This window comes from Mustela nigripes, chromosome 3 (genome assembly GCF_022355385.1).
Source record: "Mustela nigripes isolate SB6536 chromosome 3, MUSNIG.SB6536, whole genome shotgun sequence".
Lineage (NCBI taxonomy): Eukaryota > Metazoa > Chordata > Mammalia > Carnivora > Mustelidae > Mustela > Mustela nigripes.
Window position 1 is genome coordinate 48945951 of NC_081559.1, and position 27114 is coordinate 48973064.

A 27114-nucleotide genomic window follows, 5' to 3' on the forward strand; every position below is an offset into this window, starting at 1 on the left:
CGGAAAAGGGGAGCAGCATATTAATTCTTCATCAAAGGGCACCTGGGTGGCTCAGTAGGTTAAGCATCTGCCTTTGGCTCAGCTCATGATCCTGGAGTCCCAGAATCTAGCCCCAAGTGGAAGGGGCGTTCCCTGCTCAGTGGGGAGCCAGCTTCTCCCTCTCCCTCTGCCCCTCCACTGGCTTGTGCTCTCTTTCTCTAATAAATAAAATCTTAAAAAAAAAAAAAAAAAAAAAAGTTGTTCCCGCCAGTTCTTTCTCCACTGACTGAAGGCCTGGCCAAGTCCCACCCTTCAATACCTGGGGCCTAAATAAAAGAATGCAGATCTCTGGGAGCTACTTAAATCTACTGAATCACAATGTCTAAGGGCAGGGCCCAGAAATCTATAGTTTAATCATGAATACCCCCAGGCCATTGTTAAGTACACTTAAAATGTGAACACCAAAGGCTGCTTCTATCTTTCCTCACTTCACTTTCACCTTAAGTAGTTACCATTATCATCCCTATTTTCCCAAGGAGGAAATCGAGGCCTAAAAAGGTTGGTTAATTTGCTGAAGTCACCCAGAGCTAGGGCTGGAATCTACACCCATCTAGCTGCAGCTCCTAGTCTTAAACATTACAGTGCGCTCATCTCTTGCTAAATAACTTGTTGCTAGTATTTCAAGAAGTACAGGGCTTGGAATTCTAAGAGTCTGAAGGCCCACTAAGTTTAGTCTGGTGAACTTTGACGAGTCATTCACATTTTGAATTTCAAGTCCTTCGCGGGTTAAATTTCAGTCAAAACACCCCCACCTAGAAGACGCCCCTGATGGGCTAGGCGAAGCAGCCCAATGCGCCGGGAGGCGATCGATGACTTCGGCGCGCCTCTGCCTGTTGGATTGGCTCGAAGCTCTCCCGCCAGGACTGCCCTACTCCCGCGCGCTCGTGGGCCCGCCCCCGCCGCCATCTTGGTCTGGGAGGGAGCGGACCGCACGCGAGAGTAAACAGCCCGAGCCGGGAAAGTCGAGTTCTGGCTCGGTCGGGGTGCCGCGGGGTAGCCGCGGAGAGGACGCAGCCCTGATCTTCGTACGCGGGGTAAGTATCGGGGCCACGGTGCTGGGCCCTGGCAACTCTCAGTTTAGCGCCCCCTCCGCCCCCTCGCGGCTGGTTGCCTCGCTCCCCGGGCTTCTCCCGCCCCCGGCGGGTCTCCTCCCACTGTTGAAAGCTGCCCGGGAAAGTGGTGGCGGGAGCGGGCCTGGGCCGGAGCGCAGCGTGGGCTCCCGCTGCGTGTTGCAAGGCGCAGGAGGAGGTGGTTCGGGTCTTGGATTTGGGGGCCAGGGGCCGGGCATGTGGACGCGATGGGGTTGTGAGGCCGGGGGCGGGCGCGCGGGTCTGGGGCAGGGGCCCGGACCCGGCCGCCGCGGGGCTCTTTCGGTCGGTCATTGGGTTTTCTTCTCTTCCGGTCCGTGCCTTAGGGTGGCCGACATGACGGCCCCGGCTCAGAGCCCCCTGGCGCCGCTGTTGGAGACCTTGGAAGACCCTTCCGCCCCCCATGGAGAGCAAACCGACGCTTACCTGACCCTGACCAGGTGAGGCCCGCCGGGGTTGGGGGTGAGCGCTGTGGCGGGTTTGGGGGAGAAGATAGTTGCCGTGCGGCACGCAGAAGCGAGTTTGTGTATTCTAGGGGCATGGCAGCGGTGAGGACGCCGGGGTCGCGGGCAAGGTGGGGGGAGCTGGTGCGTGCTCAGTGACGTTCCCGGTGTTGCTGCAGAGCTCAGAGCGTGGGCAAGAAATGAGGAAGCCCGCACGTGTGTCCGGCTGGCGGGGGACTTTTTTTTTTTTGAAGTTTGGTTGGAAGTGGGGATGCTGGCGGGATGCTTTTCAGTGTAAGCCGCCCTGGTATTGGGACAGTGCGTTAACTCAGAATCGTTTACTTAATAGAGAGCAATAGCCCGGGTTTCATTTTTCACTAAATGCCTCACAGTATTTTTTAATCTGCAAATCAGATTAACTCTGCTGAGTTACCTACTTATTTGGAACAGCTAGGAAAGGGTAGCAGTTGGTACAAAACGATAAAGATCTGATAAATTTTTAGTGAATTTGTAATTCGCACTGGGTTTTCGTGTTCCCTCTTTACATGCTGAGAGGGTCCAAATGTGTACACTGTGGAGCAAAAGTTACTCGTAAGGGTTCTTCTTGCATTAAATTCAGGCCGTATATTGCATGATGTATTTACAGGTATTAAGTATTTTAAGCACTGGGCTCCTCAGCTTGGTAGAGTTCTAACAAACTTCAGAAAGAGGATAAAAAGGGGTATTTTAGGGGGTAATTATAGTTTCCTTTGTGTGTCATTTGCATAAGTTTGTGTTCTTTCTATTTTTCAGTCGAATGACTGGAGAAGATGGAAAAGAAGTCATTATGGAAATTGAGAAAAAACTTCCTCAGCTATTCAGAGTTTTAAAAGTATGTATCTGTTTATTGAATGGTTTTTTTGTTGAGGGGAAAAACAATTTTACCAGCTGACTCATAAAAACTTTGAAATGGAATACAAGCAGGATCATTATAGTACTGTCAGTGTTTAATATGTATCGAGTACTTTCTTAATTACCTTACCTGTACTCTCTTAATGCTGTGTGTGCCTGTGAGGGTACTCTTGAATCCCCACTTTGTAGAAGAAATTGGTTTAACTTGCATAATGTTGCCCATTGCCAGGTTAATACAAAACCTATGCTTTTTTTAAGATTTTATTTTTTTAAGGAATCTCTATATTCATTGTGGAGCTCCAATTTACCATCCTGAGATCAAGAGTCCTGCGCTCTTCCAAAACCTGTACTTCTAACTTAAAAGCAATTATTTCATGTTTTTTGTCTTTTTCTGGGAATGTATTTGAAAGTAAATGATTCTGTAATTTTGTCTTTGGTCTATTTTTGGCAGGTTTTTTTTTTTTTTTTTTAACTCCTTCACTCACCATCAATTTTTGCCACTCTTATCTGGTTAAAAAACCGTTATTATGATTATCTTCTCTGCTTATTTGTAGGGAGGTGTTATAGTAACATCAGACTGTGGACTTTTCTTCTTATCCTCAGTACGCAGTGGCTTTGTGATTGTCCTGAACACTTAGTTTCTGAATTCCTTGCTGTTAGAATGAAGAGGTTGAACTACATCTCCAGAGTTCTTATTTTTATGATCATGTTTTGTGTTTTTAAAAAGGAATATTCTGTCATTTATTGTACATTTTAGCATGGTTTCCAGTTAAATGTTGAGGCAATTAAGGTACGGCCTAACCATAAGTATTCCTATGCTTTTTGTTTGTGTAAGTGCTTTTTGTAGTGTAAGCAGGAACTTAGTTTTGTGTAGTAGTTCAGGACTTACTGATAGTATTATTAGACAGTATTAATTGTAATATCCTGTTTTTCTTCATTATTGTGTTCTGCATCTCAGCAGTATATTGGATGTGATGAAAACATGCATCCTCATAAATTTGGTGTTCAAGAACATGTAGGATCAGGAACTCAATTGCTTGCACTGTTTAATACAGTTTGTAACTTAAATGCCTGTTGAATAATTATTTGAAAGCACGTGGGCGGTTAATGATAGGAAAGTCAACAGAAGCGTTCTAGGTGAATTATTAAGCACTACAAGGATAATTGAATTCCTTTAGAATAGGAGCCAGGTTAGGTGAAATATAACATGTTTCTATATAGTTGTTTACAGTTCTGTTAGTATTGAGTCTAGAAACCCATAACTTTTTTTTTTTAAGATTTATTTATTATTTGAGAGAGAGTGGGGGAGGAGAAGACAGAGGGATAGAATCTCAACCAGACTCCCTGACCATGATCCCTGAGATCATGACTTGAGTCAGACGCTTAACTGAGTACCCCAGAACAGAGTACCCCAGAACCCACAACATTTTTTCCCAAGGATTGGTATATTTGAGAGAGTGCTTAAGAGGGCATGGGAGGTGGAGAGAGAATTGGGACTCAGATCCCAGGACCCTGAGCTGAAAGCTAGAGTCACTTAAAGGATTGAGCCACCCACGTGCCCCACCCACAATGTTCTTGAAGACAACACTGTTGGGGAATACTTCAGGAATATATATTTAATTTAAAAAAAAAATGGTGATCACAGTTAGCTATTCTCCAGGAGATACAGTAGTAGCTCTCAGTCTCAGTAATGCTCTTTCTGTGGTTGTCTGAATTCGTTGTTTTAATATGTCTTATGTGGGGCGCCTGGGTGGCTCAGTGGGTTAAAGCCTCTGCCTTCAGCTCAGGTCATGATCTCAGGGTCCTGGGATCAGATTGAGCCCAGGATCGGATCGAGCCCGCGTCGGGCTGTCTGCTCAGCAGGGAGCCTGCTTTCCCCTGCCTCTCTGCCTACTTGTGATCTCTTGTCTGTCAGATTAAAAAAAATAATAATAATATGTCTTATGCTCCAGTTTTTGTGTGTGTGTATTTTATTTAATTATAAAAGGGGTGCCCCAGGGAAGTGTCTATTCATATACCTATTTTTCCTGCTCAGGAGCAGCAAATACCTGAGGATTCCTTGGATATCTGATTCAGAGCAGTGAGGGGATTTGAAAATAAATCACTTTAAAATAGGAAATTGTACCAAGAAAGACACAGAGTTACAAATAAATGTAGGGTTGGGGAATATAGCAAGACTACCTTTGACAGTTGGGATTTTATAGCCTATACATATGTAACATGGGTTGGGCTTTAAATTCCAGATCGATATTCAAATTTTCCAATCTACAAAGTAGGGATTTCTTTTAAGTTAATGTTTAAAGCTCTTATCACTTCAGATCCTCCGTAAATGTTCCATTCCAACCTAGCTTTGGAGGTGTCACTCCACTCCAAAGCTAGGATGCCTGTTTTAGTTTTTGAGTCTTTTGCTTACCTTTTGTGGAGGTGTCTTCAGCATTTTCCATTTGTTGGCTCTTTTATTGCTTTCAGCTATGTGGAGATGTTCTTTTAAGAGAAACATTCTTTTTTATGTGATCTCTTTCTAGTGCTCTTCCTCTTTGCCAAGCTGTATAAATGGCTTCCTGGTTTTATTCCTTTTTTATCTACTCTCAAACATTTTGTTGATTGATTGGATTAAAATATTTTTATTTTCTGGTCTGTTTCTCTGAGAATTTCTAGTTTTAATTGTTTATAACAAATGTACTTTTTATTTTTGTAGATGCACATTTCCAGTCAGAATTCAGATCTCTGTAGTGCTGCTCTACAGGCCTTGGGGTTTTGCTTATATAATCCCAAAATTACCTCAGGATTATCAGGTAGTTAAATTTATTGTTTTGTAATATTTTTAGAGTTTATATTTTAGTACTTGGTCTGGGAGTATCCAGCACCCACTATGACAGAAAAAATATTTTTAGAGTTTATAAATATGGTTTGATATGTTAAAAGTACTGTTACTTCTCTTTTAGTTTCATAGCTTTAGTAGTTCAGGATTTACTTTTGAGAAAGAACTAGTGTTTTGGTTATCATCTTTTAGAAGATCTCTTTTTTTCTAGACATAGCTTTAACTTTGATACCACCAGATTTGCTCTAAAAGAATATAAACCTATTTTAAAGTGATTGTAATTAAAAAAAAAATTGAACCTTTTTCTTTACAAAGCATATATTCTTTGAAAGGTAATAATTTAGATGGTGTTTTATTGTATAAAACAAGCATATACCCAAAAGAACATGCTGAATTGAAAAGTTCTTTTACATAGTGGTATTGAGATAATTTGGATCTTCAAAAGCAGCTAAGTTTTCAAGGAATCTTAATTACCACTCTGTAGTTTGTCATTTTAATGGAAACCTAGGAGGTGATCTTTCGAAAGGGGGAAATCCGGGACAGGGAATAAGGGTGCCTGAAAGTTACTACTATCTTCTTTTCTGATGGTAAAGTTTATGCCCTTTTTTATACATACAGATGTTCCTAATCTAAAATAGAAGTTCATTTTAGAACAGAGGTGTAGGATTCATAACATCTTGCCAAAAATTGTTTTATATGTTTAGAAGTAATGATACCTCTGAAATTTTTTCAGTTGCACAGATTGAGTATACTGTTTGTTTTCTCTGAATATACTTTCCCATCTAACCTAAGTTTTGTGTTTTGGAAGAAATTTGCTATTAGCATTGGTTCACTGATCCTCTTTGAATACGCATTTAATTTTTTGACAGATAGATATTTATTTTTTTGTTTCTGTATTAGAGATTTTAAAGTGTACAATCTGTTCCACATAATTAAGGCTGCTTGTTTTTCAGAGACAGATACTCAAGAACTGCTTTTAAAATTGAACGATAGTGTTAAAAGCCCAGACAAAAATGTACGTACTAGGGCACTTTGGGTGCTATCCAAGCAGACATTTCCTGCTGAAGTCATTGGCAAAGTAGTGAGTATGGTTTTTGTATACATTTTCTTAACTACGTGCCACTTAAAAAATTGAGGTTTATTTGTATTTATTTGGTTCTGTCTTTTAGGTATCCAATATAATTGATTCATTAGAAATAGTATTTAATAAAGGAGAGATGCATTCTGCAGTTGTTGATTATGAAGCATTAAATGTCATCATAAGGTATGAATTTGTTGTTTTAGAAGATTAATTTCATTAAATTTAGAATTTACTTCAAGGAGTGGACTTTGGGGACTAAAATACGAGTTAGAAGTTAAAAGAACAAAATGTCTTGTAAAAGTCTCAAGGATAAAAGGTAACAGGAAAAAGAAGGAAGTAGATATGTTTAAGTTACTAGGTTTCTTTCTTTATTGTCTTTATTTTTACTGAGTCTTAAAAATGAAGTCTTGGTTGGGGTTCCTGTCTTGTTTACTTGGTAGAGCATGCTGCTCTTGATCTTGGGGTCATGAGTCTGAGCCCCATGTTGGCTATAGAGCATAGGTAAAAATCTTGGTTATGTTGCTGCTGCAAAAATGATTTTGATTTTTTTTTAAGATTTTATTTATTTATTTGACAGGGATCACAAGTAGGCAGAGAGGCAGGCAGAGAGAGAGAGGGGGAAGCAGGCTCCCTGTGGAGCAGAGAGCCCGATATGGGCTTGGTCCTAGGACCCTGGGATCATGACCTGAGACAAAGGCAGAGGCTTAACCCACTGAGCCACCCAGGCGCCCCTTGATTCTAATTTTTTTAAATTATTTAATAAAAATTTTTTAATAAACATATTTTATCCCCAGGGGTACAGGTCTGAATCGCCAGCTTTACACACTTCACAGCACTCACCATTGCACATAACCCTCCCCAGTGTCCATAACCCTCTCCTGAGCCCCTCCCCCCAGCAACCCTCAGTTTGTTTTGTGAAATTAAGAGTCACAGTTTGTCTCCCTCCTGATCCCATCTTGTTTCATTTATTCTTATGATTCTGATTTTTTTTTTTCTTAAGATTTTTATTTATTTATTTATTTGACAGACAGAGATCACAAGTAGGCAGAGAGGCAGGCAGAGAGAGAGAGAGAGAGGGAAGCAGGCTTCCTGTGGAGCAGGGAGCCTGATGCGGGGCTCGATCTCAGGACCCTGAGATCATGACCCGAGCCGAAGGCAGCAGCCCAAACCACTGAGCCACCCAGGCGCCCCGATTCTGATTTTTAAAATTATTTCCATTAAAGCTTTCGCAAGAGTTTAAAAAGTAATAATAATAATAATAATAATAATAATAATAATGGGCTCTCAGGTAGGGTTAGGGTTAGGGGATATAAGAAGGCATTAACAGCAACTAGCAGCAGATGGGAGAACAGGAAAATGCTTTACCTTCTTGTGCATCCCTATTCTTTCAGGGACATGCTAACGGCACATAGACTGTGTTGTGTGATTTATCTTACTAGTTTTTCTTTCTTTCTTTTTTTTTTTTAAAGATCTTATGTGAGAAAGAGAGAGAGCATGAGAAGGGAGGGTGTCAGAGGGAGAAGCAGACTCCCTGCTAAGCAGGGAACCCGATACGGGACTCGAGGATCAGGACCTGAGCCAAAGGCAGTCGCTTAACCAGCTGAGCCACCCAGGCGCCCCTAGTTTTTCATTCTTAAAAGTTTTCTGTTGGGGCGCTTGGGTGGCTCAGTGGGTTAAAGCTTACTCTGCCTTCAGCTCAGGTTATGATCCCAGGGTCCTGGGATCGAGCCCCGCATTGGGCTCTCTGCTTAGCAGGGAGCCTGCTTCTTCCTTTCTCTCTTTGCCTGCCTCTCTGCCTACTTGTGATGTCTGCCAAATAAATAAATAAAATTAAAAAAAAAAGTTTTCTGTAATTGAACTCTTTGTTTTACTTAGTGGTCTGATGTCCTGAATGATGCTTACACTATATCACAATTCTCTATTTTCTTTTTTTTTTTTTTTCCCCTTTTTAAGATTTTATTTATTAGAGAGCAAGCAGGAGCAGGGGTGGGGAGGGGTAGAGGGAGAAGCAGGCTCCCCACTGAGCAGGGAGCCCTATGTGATACGGGACTGGATCCCAGGACCTTGGGATCATGACCTTAGGTGAAGGCAGATTCTTAACCGACTGAGCCACCCAGGTGGCCCTCTCTGGCTGTCTTCTAAAAGAATGTTGAATTTACTTGCCTTTTAAAAAGATCAATTCTTTAAATATTAATTTGAAGCCAAAATGGTGTATTCTTATTTTTTAAATTTATAAAAATAATATGGAAACCTACAAATTAGTAAATAAAAATCTGTGTGTATGCATATATGTATATATTTTAAAATAGATGGACAGTATTAGGAATATTTCTGTATGCTGCTTATTTTCCTGGTAGTTTAGACATAAAAGGTGAGGTCAAGCTAATTTCATTGATTTCTCTATTAACAGGCTAATTGAACAAGCCCCAGTTCAAATGGGAGAAGAGTCAGTCAGGTGGGCAAAACTGGTCATACCTTTAGTGGTTCATTCAGCTCAAAAGGTACATTTGCGGGGAGCAACTGCTCTAGAGATGGGAATGCCATTGTTGCTTCAGAAACAACAAGAAATAGCATCTATCACAGAGCAGCTTATGACTACTGTAAGTATCGTTTTGTGTAAGGATTTTTTGGATACTGCATTGTAAGTTTCTGGCCCAAGCATAGGGATCATACTGGTATAATTGCATTATGATGTAGGAAGTTCTACTTTTAATAGAACATAAATAATTGCTTAAGTTAGTGTAGGCAATAGTACTACTTAAAGGAAGGGAGCTGTTTTATTTAGTGTTTGTAGGATCTGGGCATTTTATTTCATCCCCATTGCCCTTAGTGATAGAAGGGGATTGCATTTCTGGAAAAAGAAGGACATTAACTGATTTCAGGGCTATCTGGGTTATTTTAAGATAATATCAATAGGTATAAGTTTAAAGCACATAAGTGCATGTAATGTGTACATTCTCCTAAAGTTAATACTTGCCTTGAGTTTTAGTCTTCTCCACCATTGTTTTTGTAACATATTTATTGAGCACTTACATGCCGGGTATTGTTTTATACACTGAATATAGCAGTGAACAAAGGGAGCTTGTGGAGCTTCTTGTCTAGTGGGTCTGAGAGGTAATAGAGAATGTAATATATTCAGTGAAGAACATTATGGAGAACTGTAGAGACTAGATGGAGAGTGCCATTGGAGAGGAAGGATATGGTCATGGAAGGAAAAAGAATAGGATATTTATTTATTAATTAAAATATTTTATTTATTTATTTGACAGGCAGATCACAAGTAGGCAGAGAAGCAGTCGAGAGAGAGGGGGAAGCAGGGTCCCCGCTGAGCAGAGAGGCTGATATGGGGCTCGATCCCAGGACCCTGAGACATGACCTGAGCCGAAGGCAGAGGCTTTAACCCACTGAGCCACCCCGGCATCCCAGGAATAGGGTATTTAAACAGTAATTTGAAATGGTACAGGAATTAGCAACTTGGGTGATAGGGAGTAAACTCATTCTAGACAGGAGGAACCATGAGAGCAAAAGACCCTGCTCTGATCATTTTGTGTTTGTTGGTGTTCAGTGAACACTGGCATGTGCAATATTTCAGAGTGTATGAGGATGAGAGGATTAGGAGAGGAGAAATACAGGGCCCAGTCACAGAGGACGTTGGCAGTATTGCAGTTATTTGTTTTCCTCTGGCTTACATTGAAAACCTGTTTGAAGATTTTGAGTCTAGGAGTGTTTGTGTGTACTGACTTGGGCTTTAAAGGGATTACTGTGCCTGTGTTGAGAATAGACTTCTAAAGGAGTTGAGTAGAAGGGAAACTAGTTCAGAGAGAACTTCAGTAATCTAGGTGAGGTGAGGGAGCCTTCCAGATTTTAATACCTGGGATTTTGTTTATTTTTTTAAAATTCAGGAGGCCTCATGGAAATGTTTGGAGCCCAATAAAGTAACTCCAGTGTCTTTGCAAGGTTTTTTTGGTTACGTTTATTAATTTTTTAAGAGCATATGTAAAACTCTTTATAAATTTGAAAATGTTCTCAGCTGTTAGCCATGAAGTTATTAATGTGGCTTTTTTTTTAAAGATTTTATTTATTTATGTGACAGAGAAATCACAGGGAGAGAGGCAGGCAGAGAGAGAGGGGGAAGCAGGCTCCCCGCCGAGCAGAGAGCCTGATGTGGGGCCCGATCCCAGGACCCTGAGATCATGACCTGAGCTGAAGGCAGAGGCTTAACCCACTGAGCCACCCAGGTGCCCCCTATTCGTGTATTTTTAAGAGTGAAGAACTAAAACATTATCATTTGAACTCTAATGGTACACATGCTAAAGTTTTCAGGGAAAAGTATATTGGAAGAAAAAAATTAAGCTGAATTGACGGATGGAATAATGGCCAAATTTGTGATAAGGCAGGCATAGTAAGATATTAATGATTTTTATATTTGGGCTTTCACTGTAAAACTTTCAGCTGTGCTATATACATGAAAGTTTTTCTAATAAAACATTGGGAAACGTTACTTCAACTAAGACAGTCTGATACTGCATATTTTGTTTTCTCAAGAGTGTTTTTGCTTTTGTTTGCAGAAATTACTTTCAGAACTCCAAAAGTTGTTTATGAGTAAGAATGAGACTTACGTTTTAAAATTGTGGCCTTTATTTGTCAGACTTCTTGGGAAGGTAAGTCTACAGTTAATAGTGCACAGTTTATACCTGTGAAACCCTTTCATTTCTTAACTTTACATTATTCATGTATACCATATATGTAGATTCAGCTGTTCACTAAAATTTGTTTGCCAGCCCACAATAAGTACTTCTGCTGCTTTTCCAGTCAATTGTAAATCTAAAGAGTGGCATGAATTTGAGTCATCCAGTATGCAGATTCTCAGCTGAGGTAGAGCAAGATAATGCCCTGCCTTTTTATTTGAACTCAGTGTTCTTGCTGGGGGGTGGGGGGCGCATACAGCAAGAGAGAAGGGGCATGAGCAGGGGCAGAGGGAAAGGGAGAAGCAGACTCTCCTGCTTAATAACAGGGAGCCCAGTGTGGGACCCAATCCCAGGACTCTGGCTGGGATAGTGACCTGAACCAAAGGCAGTCATTTAACCGACTAAGCCACCCAGGCACCCCTAAGTGTTCTTTTTTAAACAGATGTCCTTTTCAGGATGTCTGGGTGGCTCAGTTGGTTAAGCATCTGTCTTCAGCTCAGGTCATAATCCCAGGGTCCTGGGAGTGAGCCCCATAAAGGGCTTCCTGCTTAAACCAGGAACCTGCATCTCACTCTGCCCCTTCCCCTGCTTTTGCATGTGTGGATTCTCTCATGCTCTCTCAAATACATAAAGTATTTTTTAAAAAAGTCCTTTACATAAATCCACTTAATGACACATTTCCCCCATTTTGTACCTTTTTTTTAGTGAATTTAGTTTTAAATGGCCCCTCGGCTTCGTGCCAAAGTATTGTCTGTGGTTCCAAAGCATCAAAAGACTGTGATGGGCCTTGGGGAAATTACACATTACATAAGCTCTGTGTAGTCATGAATAACCGTGCTATTGCATATGAGTTCAGTGTTAGAGAATCACTAATCCATATGGTGTCTTTAAATGGAGGTAAATAGGAAGCAAGGTTGAGTTTGTTTGACAGAACAGGTTTTTGTAGGAACCTAACCCTGCATGTTTCTTAGGAGCAGTGGCTCAGTACTTGCTAACACAGTGTTTGCTGTGGACTTTATAGAATTTTGGTGGATTGTTAGGATTGACTATATGTTTTGTCTTCAAGCTGGGTTTTGGGTTTTTATTTGTTCGTTTGTTTTTGAGGGGAAGAGATGTGTTTTTCTTTATTGTGGTAAATGATATTTCTCCTAACCTTCGTAAGTGTACAGTTCAGTGCCATTAAATACATATACAAGTTGTGTAAATAGCATCACTATCTATACCCGAAACTTTTTCATCTTCTCCCAACAACTTTATACATATTATACAATAACTCCTCCTGCTCCCCTACCCCTAGCCCCTGGTAAATGCTATTTTACCTGCTGTCCCTGGATTTGCTAATTCTAGGCATCCCACGTAAATGCACTGTTTGTCCTTCTGTATATGGCTTATTATGCTAGACAATTTTTTCAAGTCTTAATCATGTTGTAGCAAGCACTTAACTAAATTTGATTCCTATGGCTGGATAATATTTTGCTCTGTAACTTAATTTTGTTTATTCACTTGTTGATAGGCACATGGCTTGTTTTTACATTTCGGCTGTTAATAATGTTGCTGTAAACATTGATGTACAAACATCTGTTGGATTCTCTGCTTTTAATTCTTTCGGATATATGTGGAAGAAGAATGGAATTGCTGGGTCATAATGGTAGTTCTGTGCTTGACTTTTAGAGACTCCTCCAAATTGTTTTCCACAGTGGGTGTACTGTTTTACATTCCTATCAGTAATACACTGGGGTTCATTCTAGTTTTTCTTTTCCCTTAAGGATTTACCTATTTATTTTAGAGAGTGTTTGAGGGGAAGGGGCAGAGGGAGAGGGAAAGAGAGTCTCTAGCAGAATGCCCGCTGAGTGAGGAGCCTGACATAGGATCCTGGGGTCATGACCTGAGCTGAAGTCAAGAGCCAGATGCTTAACCAACAGACCCACTCAGGCGCTTCTGGTTTTTCCCTGCTGAACATGTTTTGTTTTTGTTTTTGTTTTAAAAAGATTTTATTTATTTGACACAGACAGACACAGCAAGAGGGGGAACACAAGCAGGCAGGGGGAGTAGGAGAGGGAGAGCAAAGGCTTTTCTCCCTCCCTGGCAGGGAGCCTGATGCGGGGCTTGATCCCAGGACCCTGGGATCAGGACCTGAGCCAAAGGCAGAAGCTTAATGACTGAGTCACCTAGGCACCCCTATTTTTTGGTTTTTGATGTGTTAGCCCTTCCAGAACATTTTGTTCTGTTTTGTAAAACTGGGGCGTTTTAATGTTTTTGACAATATGATAAATAGTTCTCTTGATGGCGGACTTAAAGGCTGTTGGGTAATAATGCAGAAACCGTCACATTAGTGGTGGTTTTCCTGATTGGTGTGCCATCAGTAATGATTGTAAGGAGTTACTTGTATGTAGCTGCTATCAAGCAAGTAAGACGGCATTTATGATCCGTCATTTTCAGGATTGTTAGTAACCTGGATGTAGTTCTCCCAAATAACCTTTTACCTCTTTGTGTCACAAGACCCACCTTGCTCACAGCTTTGTCATTTACATTACCCTTGGTAGTAATAACCGAGGTTGTATGTAGTAGGGATGAGGGGTTTTTCTGTTCACCATATATTGAGAGGTAAAAGGTGACTTTCAGTCTAAGACGTATTATGTGGGCCTTCTTGAAACATAAATCCATTTCCTAATCTTGCATATTTAGGTGGTTTTCATATAAAGCCATTTTCGGTGGAGCAGACTTCAGTAACAGTAAACAACCTTTTTCCTGTTCTCTTGTTTCTCTTTCCTATTCAAATAACTTAGTATCTGTTTCTCCCTGGTGTGAACCTTGAGCAGAGAGTCTTCCTATTTTCCTGCTTTCTCTATTTGCTTTTAACTATATTTGAAAGCATGTTAGCTCAGGATTGCTTCTCTGTGCCCTATAGATAGGGAGGTACTGTTCCCTGTGGAATCTTTCATCATTCTTTAGTTTGGTGGTTCCCTTTTTATGTACCTTAATAGTATTTTTGGTTTTTTCTCAGGATAATGATGCTTATGGTGGTGCTTAGCCTTCATCTGCCTTTGAACGTTCATGAGCCTCTTGACTTTTCTTTCTCTTCTTCTCATGGTCCTCCCAAGTGATAACCATAGCAGTTACTCAGTTAAGTTGTTTTGTGGCATGGTGACTTCAGACCAGCCACCTAGTCTCAAGTCCTAAGGATTTTGGTCTCTGAGACCTAATAGCTGACTACTCAGAACCCAGGGCAGGAAAGCCTTTGCTTATTTTTTAAAAAAAAATTATTTTAATTTTTTTAAGATTTTATTATTTATTTGACAGAGACCGAGAGCACACGCACATACACACAAGCAGCAGGAGAGAAGCAGGCTCTCTGCTGATTAGAGAGATGGGCTTATCTCAGGATCCTGGGATCATGACCTGAGCCACTCAGGTGTCCTGCCTTTGCCCACTTTTTTTTTTTTTTGAAGACTTTTATTTATTTGCTAGACAGAATTGCAACTAGTCAGAGAGGCAGGCAGGGAGAGAAAGGAGGAAGCAGGCTCCCTGCTGAGCAGAGAGCCTGATGTGGGGCTCCATCTCAGGACCCGGGCTTGATCCCAGGACCTGAGCCGAAGGCAGAGGTTTTAACCCACTGAGCCACCCCGGTGCCCCTTTTGCCCACTTTTTTAATTGGGTGGTTTGTTTTTGTTGTTGAGTTGTAGGAGTTCTTTTTCTGGATTTTTTTGTTTGTTTGTTTTTTAAGATTTTATTTATTTTTTTTGACAGAGATCACAAGTAGGCAGAGAGACAGGCAGAGAGAGAGAGAGGAAAGCAGGCTCCCTGCTGAGCAGAGAGCCTGATGCAGGGCTCGATCCCAGGACCCTGGGACCATGACCTGAGTCATAGGCAGAGGCTTTAACCCACTGAGCCACCCAGGCACCACCCCCTTTCTCTGGATTATTAATCCCTTATCAGATACGTGATTTTCAGATATTTTTTCCCATTCTGTAATGTTGTCTTTTCACTTGATAATATCCTTTGGTGCACAAAAGTTTTTTATGAAGTCCAGTATAAATTAGATCTTTTTCTTTCATTGCCTGTGCTTTTGGTGTCAAAGCCATGAAGTTGTTGTCAAATCCAGTGTCATGATTATTTTTTCCCCTCTGTGTTGTTCTGGGATTTTTAGAGTTCTCGTTCTCATAAGTTTTTAATCTTTGAGTTCATTTTTCTATATGGTGTAAGACAAGGATCCAGTTTTCATTCTTTAGCATGTGGGTAGTCAATTTGGCAGCACCATTTGTTGAAAAGAATGGTCTCTATATAATGAATGGTCTTGGCATCCTTGTTGAAAAATAAGGGGTACCCGGGTGGCTTAGTAGGTTAAGCGTTTGCTTTTGGCTCAAGTCATGATCCTAGGTTCCTGGGATCAAGTTCTATCCTGGGCTCCCAGCTCCACAGGGAGCCTGATCTCTCTGCCTCTGTCTTTCTCTTTCTGTCTCATGAATAAATACAATTATTTTTTAAAAAGATTTATTTATTTATTTGACAGGCAGAGATTACAGGGAGGCAGAGAGGTAGGCAGAGAGAGGAAGGGAAGCAGGCTCCCTGCTGAGCAGAGAGCCTGATGCAGGGCTTGATCCCAGGACCCTGGGATCATGACCTGAGCCAAAGGCAGAGGCTTTAACCCACTGAGCCACCCTGGCGCCCCATGAATATATAAAATCTTTAAAAAAAGAAAAAAAAATCAGTTGGCAGCAGGGTTGCTTGGGTGGCACAGTTGGTTAAGTGCCCAACTCTTGATTTTGTCTTGGGTCATGATCTCAGGGTCATGAGATGGAGCCCAACATGGGATTCAACATTCAGTTCAGAGTCTGCTTGAGACTCCCTGATCTCCCCCACCCCCAGATAAAGAAAGAAAGAAAAAAACCAATTGACAGCATATGAGGTTTATTTTAAGGTTTTCTATTTCATTGGTCTATATGTTTATCCTTATGCCATTACCATATGTTTTAATTACTTCAGTTTTTGAAGTAAGTTTGGAAGGCAAGAGGTGTAAGTTCTCCAAATCTATTTTGGAATCGATTTGGCTGTTTTGGGGCTCTTTGCAATTCCATAATGAATTTGAAGATTGTCTTTTCTTTTTTTGTGAAAAGGCTGCTGTACCTTTTTTTTTTTTTTTTTTTTTTTTAAATAAGATTTTATCTATCTTTTTGACAGAGACACAGCAAGAGTGAGAACACAAGCAAAGGGAGAGGGAGAAGCTGGCTTCCCACTAAGCAGAAAGCCCAGTCAGGGGGTTCGATCCCAGGACTCTGGGATCATGACCTGAGCTGAAGGCAGACCTCCCCCCCCCCCCCCCCCCGACTGCGCCCCCCCGGCACCTTGGCTGCTGTACTTTCAACAGAGATTGTGTTGAATCTGTAGATTGCTCTGTGTCATATTGACATTTTTATGGTATTAAAACTTTCTGTACTGGGGCGCCTGCGCGGCTCAGTGGGTTAAGCCTCTGCCTTCAGCTTGGGTCATGATCTCAGTGTTCTGGGATCAAGCCCCACATAAGGGCTCTCTGCTCAGCAGGGAGCCTGCTTCGCCCTCTTTCCCTGCCTGCCTCTCTGCCTACTTGTGATCTCTCTGTCAAATAAATAAATAAAATCTTTAAAAAAAAAATGACTTTCTATACTTGAATGTGGAATGGTTTTCTGTTTATTCAGGTCTTTTTAAATGTTTTTCAGCAGTATTTTGTAGCTTTTAGTGTACAAGCCTTTCACCTCTATTAGATTTATTCCTAAGTATTTAATTCTTTTAGGTGCTGTTGTAAATTGAATTATTCCTTAATTTCCTTTTCAGGTTGTTAGCTGCTGTTGTGTAGAAGCACAGCTGATTTTTGTGTGTTGATCTTGTTCAGTTGCTTGCTGAATTTCAGTTCAGCTGCTTGCTGAATGAAATTCAGTTGCTTGCTGAATTTATTAGCTCTAGTAGCTTTCTTATGGATTCTTTGATTTTCTAAGCAAGTTATTCTATATTAATGTGTATATGCTGTTCAGTGTATATGTGATTTATAGCTACAGTTGCTAATGTTTCATTTTTTTAATGTTTCCTTGTTTACTTGTCATTTGTCCGTTTTTCCCTTTTTTCTTAAATACTATTTTTTCATATGGATACTATCTTTTTGGTACTCTGGTAAAATTTGGGACTTATCTTCCTAATTTTCTCTAATGTTTTAGAAATGTTCTGTTTTGTGCATTATTTAATTCATGGAGCATTATATCTTTGTGATCCTGAGTTTTGAATGTACAGACAGAATCCAGTACATTCTAAAATTTAAATTTTTAAGACTTTACATAGCTAACACTGAATAAATTAGATAAGTGAAAAATAATAGTTCCTATATGTTGTTTTAGGCAGTTAAATAACTTTGTTATGATTTTTCCTTTTTAGACGTTGCATCGAAGTGGGAGTTTCATTAATTCTCTGTTACAGCTGGAAGAACTAGGATTTCGTAGTGGAGCTCCCATGATTAAAAAAATAGCTTTTATTGCATGGAAGAGTTTAATAGATAATTTTGCTTTGAATCCAGGTAAGTAAATAATATGTTAAAATTTTTATTTTTCTGTGGATTTTTCCTCAAAATGAAAAGAAAGCCATTCTGATTTTTTGGACTTTGTACTGAAATTTAACCTATTGAATATTTTTCATTTTATTTTAAGGGAATAAACTTAGAGCTAAAAATAGAATTAGAAAGCCTAGGTATTACTGAACACCACTGATAAGAAAATTTGTTTTAAACTATTTCAAAAATTGAGCAAAGTGACAGATACCATTTGTGGCTTTTTAGTACTTAGTTGAGCACTTTTGAGTACCTCTATTGTAATCATCACAATAGATCTGAAATAGCAAGTCTTATCACTATTTTAGAAAGATTAAGTAATTTATCAAAGATCACATAGCGATTAGATGATAGGAAACAATGTGATAGCTGTGAAACATGACTGGTAAACTTTTTTCTCACAGGATCTTTAGAATAGTGCCTAAAGTGGGTTTTCACTATTAATATATACAAATGATTCCTTTTGATTTATCGTAACTTTATCTTCCTATTGTCTAGTGGAGGTGTTTGATATATAGTTGACCCTTGAACAGTGGGAGGTTAGGGATGCCAACATCCCACTGCATGTAACTTTTCACTTACCCCAAATTTCACTACAAACAGCCCACTGTTGACCAGAAACCAGTAACGTAACCAGTCGATTAACCCCCAAATTTGTATATTATATGTACTGTATACTCTAGTTCTACAGTAAGGTAAGCTAGAGAAATGTTAGGAAAATCATAAGGAAGAGAAAATACATTTAGAGTATTGTACTATCTAAAAAACAGTCTGTATAAGTGGACACATGCAATTCAAACCCATATTCAAAGGTCAACTGTATATATGAGGAGGAGTATATAGCCCTATCGCCCTCGGCCCGCAAGGATGACAAGAACCCTGGTTCGGATGCATCTTCTCTCTCTTTATTTCCGCAAGTCTACACACTTATATACGCTTACATGACCAATCAGCGAGTAGGGTACAGGAGGGAGCGAATCAGGCTGTGCACCTAAACGAACAACTTCGCTAGCAACCAATGCTGTTTACTTCCTCTTTGGGCGTTCTGCTTAGTCTCATGAGGCAATCCTAACCTGGCAACTAGCCAGGCGCCATCTTTTAATGGCGGAGGCCGCCCTGGCCAGGGGCCTGCCTCCAACATAGCCCAAAAGTCGGTCAGTAGGAATGGCTATTCAATTGGGTAGTTAATCTTAGATATAATCAGTATTGTTTTTGTTTGTGGAAGATTTTTTAGAATTTATTTGACAGAGATCACAAGTAGGCAGAGGCAGGCAGGGGTGGGGGAGGCAGGCTCTTCCCTGAGCAGGGAGCCCCATGCGCGGCTTGATCCCAGGATCCTGGGATCATGACCTGAGCCAAAGGCAGAGGCTTTAACCCATTGAGCCACCCAGGCATCCCTCAATACTGTATGTTTAGAAGATCTGCTAATATTGATTTCATCAAGTATTTTTTCTCTGCCAAAGACAATTAATAATCCTCTTGTACCCTTTTTAGTGTATTTTGTAAGGTGATTATTTTCATTAACCATGATTTCTTTGAAAGTATTGAAAGTGCATTGCCAGGCACAAATTTTAATTGTAAATGTTACCTTTTGTTTGTGAACTGGTAATGCAAGTTGATGTTCTAGACTAAAGCATAAAGTAGTCATGACTTAAAGAAGATAAATAAAATGCTTTCTGATTTGAAATAAGTCCAGAGCTCTGGGGCATCTGGGTGGCTCAGTCGGTAAGCATCTACCATCTACCCAGAGGTCCTGGGATCAAGCCCTGCATTGGGCTCCTTGCTCCGCAGGGAGCCTGCTTTTCCCTCTCCCTCTGCCTGCCGCGCTCTCTACTTGTGCTCTCTATCTCTCTTGTCAGATAAATATATAAAATAAAAAAAAAAAAAAACCAGAGCTAAAAGAGTCCATCCCTAGTATTATGGATCCAGGAAATCTTAAGGAATCAGATGCTTGTTGTTTCTGTCATCATCAGTATGCTTACTTGCAGTTACAGGAAGGATAAAAGGCAGAAGAGCAAAAATGAACTTGTTTTCAGATGAACCATCTATCCAGAGCCTTTCGAAAATTCCATATACACTTCCCCTTAAATCTCATTAGGTAGAATGGCTAAATGGGAGATTAGATAAATAAAAAATTGGGTATATGTCATTTTCCTGAGTGAAAGAGAGTCTTGTATCTAAGAAAGAATGGCAGTTGGCAATTTTTGCTATAGAGATATTATTGCGGAGCTCCTCTCATAGAGTAGGAGTTGAAAAAAGTTGAGAGAATTTGTTCCCACAGTGATTTGACTTTATTTTCTTTATAGAAATGTTAATTGTGAAAGATAAATGGCACAGTAGCTGTCAGAAACATTAATGCCATACCACCAAATCCATAGCTTGACGGATGTTTCAAAATCCTTTAAATCTTTTTGATAAGTTACTTGAGCACAGGGCATCTTATTTTATGTATTCCTAGTTGTTAAACTCAATGCTAGGCCGGACAGTTGTGGAGGATTGCCCTGTGTCTTGAAGGAAGTTTTGCAATATCCTTAGGCGCAACCCACTAGATACCAACAGCCTCCTCTGTACCCCTGGCTCTCAGGTTGTTAGACCTGAGATTTTGTAGACATTGCCAAATGTCCCTCTGTAGGAAAATCATCCCTGGCACACGCTGTATCTAATAAACATGGCTTCCTCTTTCTTTTTCTTTCTCTTTTTTTTTTTGACCTTATTACATGTAGTCTAGTTGTATTGAAGTCTTTGTCACATTAAAAAGTTGAGGTATACCAAGAACAGCTGATTTTTAAAAAAATTATTTTTAAATCTTTTTTCTCTTGGAGTTGATAAAGGAGACTTACATACTTATTCTTAAAATTTAGTCTTCAGCTTTTATGTTTTTACCTATGTACTTACTTTCTTTTAAGAAATACTATGCAGTGCAAAAAGACTGAAGTTGTTAATGCAGCCTTTGAGTTCCATCCACGTGAGAACAGAAACTCTAGCACTAACAAAGCTAGAAGTCTGGTGGTATCTGCTGATGAGACTTGGACCTCACCTTCCTGCTAATTTTGAACAGGTAATGAAAGTGTTGAGTATAATGCCTGGTGCGTTTTAATGCATTCTTAGATTGTTAATGATCTAATCTTTCAGTGTTCCATTTGTCATGTTAGCAGAGCTCACTATATGAAAGGTCTTATTTTCCTAACATAGAACTTGAATTTATTTTCTTCAGAAGATATTTTCTAGTTGTGTGAAATGGAGCCTCTAAAGCTTTCTCAACCAGCAACCACTCAAATACCTATTCTTACTCAAAAGGCATTTTGAGAGATTTTTTAAAAAAGAAATTTCATAGGATTTAGAATGTACTTGTGTGTAAAAATCAACATAACTGAAATAGAAATCAAATTTGACACTAGATTGATAAAAAGCCCAATCATTTATTTTTTGTCTCTCTTATTTCTAAGCTACATAGTGGTAACAAATAATTTAATCCCAGCATAGCTTTTCAGTGTTATGAATTTTTCATATAAATACATGAAAATTTTCATATAAATATTAGCAGTTTTTTTTAGATTTTGATATCCTTGCTGGCATTTAGACATATCTATATATACCACCTTGATTTTGCAGTTAATCCCATTCTCGGTTTCTGTATTTTTTTTTATACAGTGAATAAAAAAGGATAGCTCTGATAATTTTAATTTCTGTCTTTTGCATTTCTTTATTGTGTATCTGGGATTTTTAAAATCTGTAGTCCTTGTCTTTTGGTCTATATATATAATTACACAACAGTGAGTATATTACTGGAAATTGTGTTTTATAATAAAATATACTTGAATTTTTAGTAAGTTTTAAATTCTTAATTATTTAATGTATTAAGGCCTTCTTTTAGGCTTAACAGCATAAATTAATTGGAATTGGGCATTAATGGTAATATGTAATGGGAACATATTTATTATAGATTCTACCATTATGAGGTCCTAACTAAGTAGGCTGATCTTACCCAGTTGCGCCACACATTCATTGGTATAGATTGGATTGGTATTGGAATGATCTTAGAAAAGAACTTTTGAGGTTCCCTAAGTTCTTTTTTTTTGTTTGTTTAAGGGTGCATTTTTAAAAAGTTAAAATGAGTCTGTACCGACAGTCTTAAAATTTGGGCATTGTTTATGTGTGTAATTTCCCATCTGGAATTTAGAACTGAAATTTATAGATAGTAGACATCTGTAGGGCAAATAAAGTTGTAATAAAAATCTTTACTTTTCCAGTTTTAGTTTTTACCCAGTGCATCCAAACAGGCAGTAGGATTCAACGTATCAAAAGAACTTAGGAGTACTTAAATATAACTACATCAAGCAAGACTTTTTAAAAATATGGTAATTAGGGAGTTTAAAGATTGTTTCCCTTTTTTTGTTTTTAACCCCAATAGGTGTGCGTGCCTCTGATTCAAAGTACGATAAGCATCGATTCTAATGCTTCACCTCAAGGCACTTCATCTCGTGTAGCTGCTTCTCCAGGTTTAAATCCTATAACTCCTATACACAAAGGTAAGACGTTGACATACTTGGGGTTTTGTTTTCCTGTTTTTAAAGAGGGCTTGAATGAAGCATTTGCTCAGTTCACATAAAATGAAGCATTTAATAATTTTGGCTCCCTAATCACAAAGTTCATTCTATACTGATTGTTTTCCCTGTGTTACTGTTGTAATTGCATTGTTGTAGTTGGGAAAAGAAGGGTATTTTTCCACTATACATATGAGATGTATTACAGACGACTCTTCATTTGTTTCAGAACCAGAATCTTAGGGCTTTTATTTTAAAAAAACAAACAGATTTTAACTGATGTTTTAAAAAAAAAAACGTGGCTTGGGGGGTGCCTGGGTGGCTCTGTCATTTAAATGTCTATTCTTGATTTCCTCTCTGGTCATCATCTCAGGATCTCTGCCTAGCATATTTATTTGAGATTCTCTCTCTCTGCCCCTCCCCTCAAACAAACAAACAAAATCTTTTATTAAAAAGTGGCTTAATTTATATATCATGGGAAGAAAATTATTTGCTGGGTTTTTTAATTTTATGTTAGCTGTTCTAGTCAGATTTTTGTGTTTGTCAGGGATGCCTGCATGTTATTGCAAAGTATGGATTAAGTGTGAAAATTATCTTCATTTAAATGGTGTGTGGCACTAATCTTGATTTTTTTTTTTAAGATTTTATTTATGCATTTATTTGACAGAGATCACAAGTAGGCAGAGAGGCAGGCAAAGAGAGAGGGGGAAGCAAGCTCCCTGCTGAGCAGAGAGCCCCATGCAGGGCTGGATCCCAGGACCCTGGGATCATGACCTGAGCCGAAGGCAGAGGCTCAACCCACTGAGCCACCCAGGCACCCCACCCTGACACTAATCATGTTTTTAACCTAATAAGATAATTAGGAACTCTGTTGTGGGCTTTAAGCAAAAATTCAACTTCTGCTTGACAAAAACTTTACTTTTAAAGATAGATTTCATTGAAATGAAGTTAATAAAATACATTCACTTGGGTAGTTGAGTTACTATAACTTGCCGGGTTTTGTTTTGTTCTGTTCTGTTCTGTTTTGTTTTTTTAGGTGCTTCCCCATACGGAACTCCTGTAACTCCCCGGATGAACTTAAGTTCAAATTTTGGTGGAATGGCCACAATCCCCTCTATTCAACTTTTGGGACTTGAAATGCTGCTTCATTTTTTGTTGGGTCCAGAAGTCTTGAGTTTTGCAAAGCAAAACAAACTCGTACTGAGCTTAGGTATTTAATTTTTTAAAACAGTTCAGAGCAAGAGTGCGTTAGCCTGAGAAGAAAGCCAAAATTTTGGGTAATTTTGTATGAAATAAATATAAATATAAATCTCTTTAATAGAAAACACATGTGAGACCACCTAAGATTTTTTATTGAGATGTTTATTTCATAAAGCTTGGGTTTGGCATAATTGTCCTTTTTCTTTTTTAGAGCCACTCGAACATGCGTTAATCAGCAGCTCTTCTTTTTTTTCTAAACATGCAAATACACTCATCACTGCTGTTCATGATAGCTTTGTTGCAGTTGGAAAAGATGCTTCTGGTAAATAACAAAATTTTTGTTTAAACCTGTGCTTAAAAAGAAAAAATAAAACAGCAAATATTTATATAGTGCCCTCTTTTGACCAGATTGTGCTCGAAGACCTTTACATTTAAATAAACTAGTTCTCCCAGTAACCTTCTCTATTAGTCCATTTTTCATATGAAGAAACTGTGTTGTACAGAGAAGTTAGTAACTTGTGCCTAGTCACAGTTAGTGGTGGAGCCGTGATTCAAACCTGGGCTTAGTGGCTCAAGCATCTATACTTAAACTCCTGTGTTTGATAGCCTATCAAATATTTAGATGAAACTTGAAAAATGAAATAGTTTGCTGTTTAACTGGCTGGGAAATTTTTTTCTAGGGGCTTTCAGGTGTCTTTTCGAATCTTTGTTTTGCCCTTTTGTCTCAGAAGCAAAAGGTATTCAGTAAAGAAAATGCAGACAGCAGGAAAAAAAAGAAAATAATTACCCTTAAGTAAGTTACAGGGCCCAATGTTAATAAATTATAGTTTGAAAAAATATGTCTTTGTTGTGATAGTGTTTTATAAACTGATTATAGAGTTGAATATTTTGAGAATTATACTCTTAAGAATTGCTCATCTTATTTAGTGTAAGGATGTAAGGATAAGCCTTTATAGTCCTATCCATTGCATTCTAAAGTTTGTTTTGTTTTGTTTGGCAGATGCAGTTGTCAATGCTATTTGGAAGGAGCTGATCAGCTTGATGAAGTCAGTTATTGAATCAGGTAACTGCTATAACTGATCAAATGATTTTTCTAGCACTCAATGAATATTTGTTTGGCTTTTGTACATAAAATTTATTTTCAAGTCAGTTTTTGAAGTGTATAGCTTCCAGACTTTCAGATAAAGCTGTTTGATATATATTTGGAAAATGAATGTTTCTTAGCTAAGTATATTTTTATCCCTAAAAATACTATATTTTCATCCTTAAAATACTTGCATATTTAGAACTACTTTCTTCCTTTTGATTTTTTGATAGGTAACAAAAAAGAGAGACCAGGTTCTGAAGTTCTGACCCTGTTATTAAAATCTTTAGAAAGCATAGTGAAGTCAGAAGTATTTCCTGCGTCAAAAACACTGGTAAGCATAATGATTACATGGTGGAATTAAAAAATCATAACCAAAAAAAAAAAAAAAAACCAAGAGTGAAAAAATCATAACCAAATTGAATTTTTTTTGTTGGAGATGCTTAAACAGACCAGGTTTCTTTTTCTTTTAAGATTTTATTACTTATTTTAGAGACAGAGAAAGAGCATGCACTCCGCCTAAGTCAAGAGAGGAAGAGGGTGCGAGGGAGAAGGAGGGGGAATGAATCTCTAGCCGACTTAACGCTAAGTGTGGATCCCCATGCAGGGCCTGAGATCATGACCTGAACTGAAACCAAGAGTCAAGATGCTTAACCGACTGAGCCACCCAGGTGCCCCCAGATCAGATTTTAAAATTTTTTATTAAGTGCTTTATCAGCAGTTTTGCCCTGTAATAAGTGTTATTCCATCGATTTGGAGTCATTTGAAACCTCAGTAAAGTAAATGAGTATACCGGCAATACAAAAATCTTCCTGTCAGAAGAATGAGCCATACAGAGAAAATGGGATAAAGGATATGAAACGAGAACTGAGGGAACTCAGAACACTAATTGTATAAGATTGTTGAGCTCCACTAATAGTTATTTTGTACATTTAAGAAAATATCTAGGAAATTTGCAACTTAAATGAACTCTGTTTAACCAAGTTAATGACTTTGGCATTAAAGACCTTTTTTATCCTATGTAGTAGAGAATGAAAAAACAAATTGCCTATTCTTTTTATAATAGTGAGTCTCCCAAGATAACTGCAGATGGAGTAAACTGTACCCTACTTAAATTCCTTCTGAGTCTGTGTTCTGGGCTATCTACTGTGGCAGTAGATCATAATAGTTAATAGCAAGGGCTCTGGAGCAAACTAGATTGAGTTTTCCCCACCCAGTTGTTTATTAACTGAGTGAACTTGTCAGTTTTTCTAGTCCTACCTTTTGTAAAGGAAGTATAGTAGTAGTTTTATACAATTAGGTTTATACGTGCAGTGCATGCTGGGTCAGGAACAAAATAAATGTGTCTGCAAATGCTGTTTAGTATTATCATTAGTGTCTGATTCAGATGAGATTATGAAAGGAAGCATATTTTAACTAACATAACCTTTTCCATCATACCATGTCACTTATGTAGTTCAAATTAATACCAGTATAATACTGAATGGCAATTTGATAGACTCTAATATTTGAGAGAGGTGTCTTTAGACCCAGCTTCTAGTTAGTTGTCCTTTGAAATATACTTTCCTCTTAAACTAGTGAGTACATAATTCATTGCAGAGTATCTTTTTTGCAGTATTAAAAAAATAACCTCAAGGGCTATTAATAGAAGAATGTTTGAATAGACTGCGCATTCATACAGCAGTTAAGAATGTCTCCATATATTGATGTGAAAACTCCTACAGAGTTAGATGAAGGGCAGTTCCAGAGTATCTCACAGTATGTCATTAATGCTATAAAAGGATGTATGTATGACAGCTAGCCCAGGAAGTTTGGTTTCTCTGTATATTTAAATACATGGAAATTTAGAAGGTCTAGAAAAATGAACTCTACAAAATGATAGACGTGGTTTTCCCTGGAGATAAAGGACTTTGTCATTTTATTTTTTTATGTTTCTGCCTTTGTAGTTTTAAAACTAATGTAAATAAATTCACATTAATATATAAATATTATTGTGTTTGAACTTCTTGAACAGAGAATCATTAATGAGCATTACTTAACGATAAATTGTTAAATTAAAAATGTAGCTAACAGTACTAGGTTTTGACTAAGTGAAGTATTTTTACGGCTAATACACAACAAAATGTTTTATTTTTCTTAGGTCCTCATGGAAATTACAATTAAAGGACTGCCCCAGAAAGTATTAGGTTCACCAGCATATCAGGTTGCTAATATGGATATTCTTAATGCAAGTATCTTAAATGTAATGCTATGATTAAAATTAGCCAAAAGATTAAGTTCCATGAGTTTTTTTTTTTTTCCTTAACATAGTGAAACATAGATTGTAAAATTTTGGAAATGCTGATTATGTTAAAGAGAAAAAAAGGAATTAAATGTGACACTATTAATGGGACTATTTTTCTGAATTACACAAAAAATTCTAGCAGGAAAGTTTTCTATTTGTTTATACATAGTAATAGTACTGTTTTTAAATAGTAAAATTTACTATTAAAAAATTGGGAAGCATAGTAATGGTTCCTTAATTATAGTGAAATAAATGTAATATTTACAGGATGTAGGTATTTATTGGTCCAGCAAGTTTTAATGTTCTTTTTATATCTGGAACATACCATTCCTCAGTTGCTCATGTAGATGGAATAACTGTTTATAAAATATACTAGTTAGTAA

General features: G+C 38.5%; 1 protein-coding gene across 2 annotated transcripts in view; it reads left to right on the plus strand.

Moving 5' to 3' along the window:
- The first annotated feature begins 944 nt into the window (after positions 1-944).
- RIF1 (replication timing regulatory factor 1) overlaps positions 945-27114 on the plus strand; it is a 58423-nt gene continuing 32253 nt past the window's right edge. The window contains exons 1-16 of one of the 2 annotated variants that reach the window (XM_059393956.1): positions 945-1073; positions 1454-1567; positions 2363-2441; positions 5160-5256; positions 6236-6363; positions 6452-6546; positions 8774-8963; positions 10932-11024; positions 17451-17589; positions 20526-20677; positions 22031-22148; positions 23200-23373; positions 23575-23685; positions 24364-24426; positions 24681-24781; positions 26588-26674. In XM_059393956.1, the coding sequence (XP_059249939.1) occupies positions 1464-1567; positions 2363-2441; positions 5160-5256; positions 6236-6363; positions 6452-6546; positions 8774-8963; positions 10932-11024; positions 17451-17589; positions 20526-20677; positions 22031-22148; positions 23200-23373; positions 23575-23685; positions 24364-24426; positions 24681-24781; positions 26588-26674 (1731 nt within the window). In that variant the 5' untranslated portion in view covers positions 945-1073; positions 1454-1463. Of the gene's footprint in view, positions 1074-1213; positions 1288-1453; positions 1568-2362; positions 2442-5159; positions 5257-6235; positions 6364-6451; positions 6547-8773; positions 8964-10931; positions 11025-17450; positions 17590-20525; positions 20678-22030; positions 22149-23199; positions 23374-23574; positions 23686-24363; positions 24427-24680; positions 24782-26587; positions 26675-27114 lie in introns of those variants that run through there. The other variant, XM_059393957.1, reaches the window with a different exon arrangement.